Source organism: Pinus tabuliformis, chromosome 6 (assembly GCF_031772625.1).
Source record: "Pinus tabuliformis cultivar Carrire ecotype Pingquan chromosome 6, CPIR1, whole genome shotgun sequence".
NCBI classification, from domain to species: Eukaryota; Viridiplantae; Streptophyta; class Pinopsida; order Pinales; family Pinaceae; genus Pinus; species Pinus tabuliformis.
In genome coordinates, this window is record NC_142292.1 from 365,956,131 (window position 1) to 365,964,328 (window position 8,198).

At 32.5% G+C, this 8,198-nt stretch overlaps 1 protein-coding gene across 1 annotated transcript; it reads left to right on the plus strand.

Annotated features, from left to right (window-relative positions):
- The first annotated feature begins 5,755 nt into the window (after nucleotides 1-5,755).
- On the plus strand, nucleotides 5,756-6,903 carry LOC149258814 (lachrymatory-factor synthase-like). The gene is made up of 2 exons (XM_089373394.1): nucleotides 5,756-5,920; nucleotides 6,152-6,903. The coding sequence occupies exon 2, from the start codon at nucleotides 6,158-6,160 to the stop codon at nucleotides 6,677-6,679; it is 522 nt and encodes a 173-aa protein (XP_089229520.1). The 5' UTR covers nucleotides 5,756-5,920; nucleotides 6,152-6,157; the 3' UTR covers nucleotides 6,680-6,903.
- Nucleotides 6,904-8,198: the final 1,295 nt, after the last annotated feature.

Here is an 8,198-nt window from a genome sequence, read left to right on the forward strand (position 1 = left end):
TTTGTGGCCAAGGGATTCTCTCAAGTTGAGGGAATTGAATATGAGGAAACCTTTGCACCAGTCGCAAGGTATTCATCCATTAGCTATATACTTGCTTTATCAGTGTAGATGGGGTGGAAGATCCACCAGATGGATGTGAAGACAACATTCCTCAATGGAGTTATTGATGAAGAGGTGTACATTGAGCAACCAGAAGGTTTTGAGACCTTTGATCTAGAGTCACATGTGTGTATACTCAAGTGAGCATTATATGGCCTCAAGCAAGCACCTCGTGCTTGCTACACTAAGATTGACAACTATCTCACTGGTTTGGGCTTCACCAAAGTGAAGTGAATGCAAACCCTCATGCACTACTTCCTCGGATTGGAAGTATGGCAAGGATATGGGGAATTGTTTGTCCCTCAAGGAAAGTATGTCAATGAGATATTGAAGAAGTTCCACATGGATAGTAAGAAACCCATGGAGACGCCACTAGCCACCAGTTGGAGGAAAGAGGATGCTACTTCAGGTGAAGTAGTGGAGGCTACCATTTATTAGCAGCTTGTGCATTCACTAATTTATTTGGTGAACACTCGACTAGATATGTGCTATGCAATCAACCAACTTAGTCAAGCTATGGTTAGTCTAACCAAATTGTTTTGGAGGGCATGTAAGCATGTCCTAAGGTACCTTAGAGGCACCACCCAGTTTGGACTATGGTACATATGGATAGAGGGAGTGAAGTTGTGTGGCTTCACAAATGCAGATTGGGCGGGGAGTCCATTAGACAGTAAGAGTACATCAGGATGAATTTTCAGTGTTGGGTCCATAGCAGTTTCCTGGTACAACAGGAAGTAAATATTAGTGGCACTTAATTCAGCAGAATCATAATACATGGCTGCAAGTAAAGAAGCATGTGAGGCGATCTGGATGAGAAAGATTCTTGTGAGACTGTTTAGTTAGATGATGGATCCTACTGTGATATACTGTGATAATCAAATTTGCATCAAGCTCTCTAAAAATCTAGTCTTTCACTATCAATCCAAGCATATAGATATCTAGTATCACCGTCTACGAGATTGTGTGCAGAGGCGGGTCATGTTGCTTGATTACATTCCATCAGAGGAACAAGATGCAGAAATTTTGACAAAGGCTTTGTCAAAGCGAAAATTAAAGTTCCATAGAGGCATGATCGAGGTATCTGATAATCCCTTTCTTGTTGAGAGGGAGTCTTGAAAATGCAACAAGAAATATCTCAGTTCGATTTGCCTTGGTCAAACTAGAGAAAGTTCGAATTTCCATTTTAGCAAACAACTTGGATGAGTTAACTTGAGTGACATGGCTTGTGTCACCCAGTTAGCCTAAATAATTTGAGTTGGAAGACTTGAGTTCAGTTGAGCATGAGTGATTGTTAATTTCTAGCAATCTAAATCAGTTAAATTGAGTTATTATCAGTTAAACTAGTTCTAATTGTTAGAGGAACTAGTGGAAGGTCAAGTTGTGCAGTGTTACTTCAGTCACACTTAATGATCAACTAGTTAACTGATCAATAAAAAAAATAGCAATTGCATGCAGAGAATTCAAGTTACCGAGTTGAGGTGGAGGTTCCAAGGTAGTGTACTATCAATTGTAGACTATTCCGAAGTGTACAAGTGGTGCATGCAGTTAGAGGATCAACCTATAATGATTCCGCAATTCCAATTAAGGACGTTCCTAATTAATTAGGGCCTAATTACTCAAGGAACAACACAAAGAAATAAGATCTTGGAGGGTTTGAAAAATGGCTAAGTGTTGGCTAGAGTCAGTTAGTCATGCAGAGGGATAGACTATACACTTGCAGGTTGTGCTTAGGCTTGAGAAAACATATGTATTCATCCATATTATTTTATTAATGCAATATAAATAGGAAGGGATTTGAAGCAGTTTCTTTCCCCTAGATAAATCTCTATGTGTGTGTTAATTCTTGATGCATGTTTATGATTTGGGCTCTTGATCATGAATTGAACTCTGCAGATGAGTAGAGTATATTTGAGCCTTGTCTTTTAGTAAATTACATGAGCAATTTCATATCTGCACATTAATTTCTATAGAAGGCATACTACAAGATAGTTTGTTAGATAGTAGTTGATATCAGTTAGTGATTGCTTCTTGCACATAATGTGCATGATAGCCTTGAAATAAAAGACTTACCCTGGTTGATCATTTATGTTAAATGGATTTGTATTGTTTTTAACAAGACAATAAAAAATCCCAATAGATGTCATCCCTACAATCAACTAAGACTCATAAGTTTGGAGAAAACCTAGGGGCAAGGGGAAATCTTAATAGAAGATTTAAGGGACCAAGAAGAGAAAGCCACTGCAAGAAAGGAGGGAGAAACCCAAGATATAAAGGGCGACAATACATAAATCTGAGACGTTAGTAAAAAATACTCAATCATTAAACTATGGTGACAAGCGATATTTTTCTATGTATATAATTTTTTAAATAAAAAGAGAAAAATTAATAAAGAATATAATGCAATTTCTCCTTTTTATTTATTTTAAAATAATATGTATTTATGTGTTGAAAAAAACGTAAATTCATAAAATTATACGTACATACATATACACATAAATACATATTGAGGAGACATATATTAACACTTTTGTATTTTTTAAATAATACACCTTATATATTCATTAGCATAACAATGACATCAAATAAACATATATTAACACTTTTGTATTTTTTAAATAATACACCTTATATATTCATTAGCATAACAATGACATCAAATAAAATATATAACAGAGACATCTAACCCAAGAGGTCAACCCTAAAACAGGTCGACCCTAAAACCTCTTATATAAAGCTCAATGTACTCAACCATTCAACCCTAAGAGCTTCAACCCTAATACCTATTAGATATATTATATTAGATTCAAATTCATAACCTTATCTATACACTACATATTACATAAAGGTATAATGCAACCCAGAGAATCTCCATATGGTTAAAGGTATAACGCAACTCAGAGAATCTACATATGTTAGATTAGTCCCAAATCATATTTTTTTGTCTTTGTTTTTTCAATGTCTATTTCAAACCTTGGCTTACAAGAGTGACTTTGAATAAAATAGCAACAAAACTAAATACATTATAGCATTTCCTCTTGCAATAAATTGGATTCTCATTTCGAGAAAAATATGACCATTTGGGAGAGAGTGCCATTGAACGTTTAATATGTTGCGTTTATAGTTTGCTTGATAAGAAATTATTTACGACGATTGTCATACCTTGGAGTGATAGGTTTTATATTTAAATTCAATGTGACTATTTGTAGGAAACGGAAGGTGACAAAAAAGTGGTCAGCGCTTTGTGGGCCACGAAAAAAACAAGGGCCAATTCATTGATCATAAAATGCAAGACCAAGATGCAAAGTAAGATAAGGTTTACAAAATTCTTCATAAATAGGTTTACAAAATTCTTCATAAATAGGTTTACGAAATTCATTCACCTATCAGAAACTATGATATTAAGAAGTTGATAAATAGTGAAACTCAATTTTTTATGTGGAAGGATTTTTCCAAATTTAACAAAAAAATTTTGTTGAAAACTATAATTCCATCTTAATTACTTAAACTTTAACTATAAAAAAATTTCATGAAAATTTTTAATTTATTAAAAATTATCGAAATTACTGTACATTTAAAAAGAAAAGAAAAACTCTAAATTTACTTATAAAAATTTAAAAAAATATATTATAAAAATTAAAATACAATTTTATATTCTAAATTTCAAAAAATATATATATAATTATAAACTATACCTATAGAAATAAAATTACATTTATATACTTTTTTTCCTATCATAAATACAAAATAATATAAAATCAAATTAAATAATTAATATACATGTCATTTTTAACATATTTAAAAAATAAAAAATTTAATATTTTGATTTTTACCCTTTGCTACTTTCAAACTCAAATAACCTTCGTAGAGAAGTATCCACCTTGTCTACTTGTAAATCATAAATTAAAAAATCAACAAATAAAAAATAAAAAATTCACCTTCCTAGAAAAGTATCCACCTTGTCTACTTGTAAGTAATAAATTATAAATTAAAAAATTAACAAATAAAAAATAAAAAATTCACCTTCCTAGAAAAGTAAAGTATCCATCTTGTATACTTGTAAGTCATAAATTAAAAGATCAACAAATAAAAAATTCAATCATATTTGATATTTGTTTTTTTGTCCTGAACTCCTTTCAAAGTCAAATCACCCTCCGAGAATAAATTAAAAGATCAACAAATAGAAAATTCAATCATATTTGACTTTTTTAGTCCTCTGCTCCTTTCAAAGTCATATCACAAATCACCCTCCGAGAGAAGTATCCACCTTGTCTACTTGTAAGTCATAAATTAAAAGATCGAGAAATAAAAAGGAGACCAGAAATCAAATATCAAATATGATTGAATTTACTTAGTGATAGGAGTGTAGTTTAAATGGTCATTGAAGGAAGGGATCCAAGGTTCAATACCTTGGAGGGATTAGGGATTTGTAGGGATTATGGATTAGTATGAGGAATTATCCATCGTTCAAGTATGTTAACATAATTATTAATTCCTTTGATTACAAGAAAAAATTAGAAAATTTTTCAATGTTTTTTATAATTAAGATATACTTAGTACATATTAAAATTTATTAAAACTAGAGGGAGTAGCGTATGTATGTTTTTGTAGACTTAGCATTCAAATCGTTGGGCGGAGGTGGGTCTCTTGTCCCACAAATAAGGGCGTCTCATACACCAATTTGTTGTCTGGCTTGACCTTGACCTTAAAATTGGATAATAATAATAATAATAATTAATTAATAAATATCAAATTTAAATTTAAATTATACTTGATTATAAATTTAAAAATATATATGAAAACTAGAAATGGAATCAAAAAATTGACTTAGCACCTATATTCCAAATTTCCAAAATATTCCAAAATTTAGAATTTAAATAAAAATATCAAAATATCTTCTAATTTTAAAAATTACAAAATATTCCAAAATCTACAGTGAAAATAAAAATCACAAATTTCCCACAATTTAAAAATTCTCATTCAAACATTCTATGTCTAAACACTATATATTTTGCTGTTTTTGACTAGAATTTCCCAAATCTTTTTTGGTCAAATCTTGATTTTTGTTGTGCAAAATCCATTTTTATATCAGAGAAAATAAAGAGAAAGTATAACAGATAAATATGTCATTCCTTTATTTTTTTATAAATGTAAGAGAGTAGTCTAATAAGACCACAAACTCGTTTAGAAAATAAGTGAAGTTCCAGCCTAATTTTTACCATAATCCCCCCAAATTTTTAAAAAATCTGAGTACTGTCAAACGTCAAGATTTGGGGTGCCAAGAGCTTTAGTTGAATTTGGGGTGCCAAGAGCTTTAGTTGAATCCATTTCCATTTGGGGTGCCAAGAGCTTTAGTTGAATCCATTTCCATTACATACTATGATCAAATTTTTGGGAAAAAAAATCATCAAATTTTAAAGAAAAATTAACCTTCCTGACCAGTTACCTCGGTAGACAACGCCGTAACGTAAGTCACTTGTTAACTCGCTCCGAACATAACATTGATATGACGGCGAGAGCTATTTGAGCTACAGATGGCGTCACTGCATAAATGAGTATGGGGGCAATGGACCCCCCCATGTGCTACACTCCGCGTCAAAATTGGCTACCAGATGAAAGCTGGGCTTGCCCACTTTGACCTGGTTTTGTTTCTGTCCACCTGTCCAGTACCAGGCCTCTTTTTATACCAGGGCCTCCTGTCTCTGCTCAGTCATTTCACTCTAAACACACTGTGTTGTTTATTTCAGGTGTTGCTGGGTAACCACTGGCGTTAGCAGCGTGCTTTGCTCTCACAGAACCTCTGCCACTGCATTCTTGATCACAGGTTCATCGCTACTCCTCTTTTCTGCATCTGTATTCTCTAATATATTTTCCTGGTTTCTGCGCTTTTTCCTTTTATACTGTAAAATTTCTTAAAGGTTTTGGCTGAGTTACCAGGCAGAGGCAAACAGAGATCCGCAATATCTGTTTGGTGTCTGTTTTTTGGCTGGAATTCATGGCAGACATTCACTTGACTGGTTGATCACGTTGTCCCACTTTTTTAAATTTTTGGCAGAGAGATATGCAGGGGGCCTCAAAATGGAAGGGTTCTGTGACCGTTCCAGTGGCGGCATCGGTGGAAAGTGTGTGGGAAATTGCCAGTGATTTCTGTGGACTGCGGAGGTGGCATCCATTTCTGTCTGTGTGCGAGAGAGTGGAGGGAACAGAGCAAACGCCCGGCTGCGTCCGATACTGCGCCGGCAAATCTTCTGGTGATGATAATGGCAGCGGCGGCGGCGGAGGAGAGGTTATGTGGGTGAAGGAGAAACTGATATGTATGGACAGTAAGGAGCGTCGGTACAGTTACGCTGTGATAGATGGGAACATGGGGTTGCATGGATATGAAGTCATAGTCCAAGTGATGTCTGCTTCCTCTGGGGAAGGGGCAGGGGAAGGGGATTCTGGGCAGTCTGCCATTACATGGTCATTCCAACTTGACCCACTGGATAACTACAGGGAAGATGATTTTGCAGATTATTTGAGATCTGTGTTCGTTCAGATGGCAAAGACGCTACATGAGGTTTGCCTGCCTTCTTCTCACTAATCTTAAGATGTCCACTAGCTGGAAAATACAGGAGTGGCTTTTGTCATAATGTATTACAGTAATGTGTGAGAGGCCTCCTAATTAGAAAGACAGTATCCACAATGTTTTGATCCTTAACTGAAGCCAAAGGGAACTGGGACATATCTATATGCCCAGGTTTCCTTGTTTTATCAATTTCCAGTAAAACAGAATGATTTTTATGATTTATAATGATTTTTTTGTGATTTATAAGGTTAAATGAGAATATTACTATGGTAAACTATATTTTATTTTAATTTATTGTCTATATAAATCATTAAGTATAGTTTATTATCAATTTCAAGTAAATCACTAAATAGTTTATTATTAATTTCCGAACAGAATGTAAATGTAAATTTTGTGATTTATAATGATTTTTGTAATTTATAATGTTTAGAGAGAATATTTTTAATAAATTACATTTTCTTTTAATTTATTGTTGATATAAATCACTAAGTATGATTTATTATTAAAATTTAAATGAAAAAATAAGATTTACTATCGATATGAATAAAGTAAAAACTAATATTGAAATGCTAAGTCTGGCTAACATCTAAGTTTTGATAATAAACCATACTGTCAGGCCAGGCAGTAACTCCACAAAACAAACAACTGATTCATTTATTATTCCATAGGTAGGTCATTGTTATATACAATAGGAGTGATTGTTCAGTTCATCTCCCGATGACTATTCACATTCCTAATTTATTTATTTACACAAAATTCCCCCAATCATAAAGATTAGGTGTCAACACATACTTAGTGAATCACATTTTATTTTAATTTATTGTCGATATGAATCCGTAAGTATGGTTTATTATCAAAACTTAAAAGTTTGCAAGACTTAGCATTTCAATATTAGTTTTTACTTGATTACCTCTAAAACTTTTTAATTTTAATTTTACTCAATCCTGCACTTTAGGAAAGTCTGTCATTTTTTTGTTTTTTTTATCAATCCTAGACTTTAGGAAAGTCCGTCATTTTTTTGTTTTTTTATTATTCTAATTTTTATGATATAATTTTTTTTTATGGGATAGTGAATTTTAGTTTTCTAATATTTTATTTATGGCACTACAGAGAACATTGGAAAGGTTTTGTATATAGTTGTTTTTTTAATAGTGTTAAGAACTTATTAAGATATTGTATTATCTTTTTTCAAGAACAAGATTTGTTGTTAATTTTTATGTTATTGAAATATATATATATATATATATATATATATATATAATTTAATGAGTTTTAAATTATTATTATTATTATTATTTTTAAACTATTCTATTAATAAAAACATAATGTACAGTGAGGTACTGGCCTCTATGGGACTAGGTCATCTATATGACCATTTTAAACATCAAGTCTTGAAATCGACACAACTCTAGATGGGGAAACTAATCCTAGAACGAGATAAAGATAGGTTCATTCTACCCACGCAGGGGCTATAGTTCCATAACTCAAAATTTACTACCAAGATAGACCACTGTGAAAAGACTGTAAAATTCAA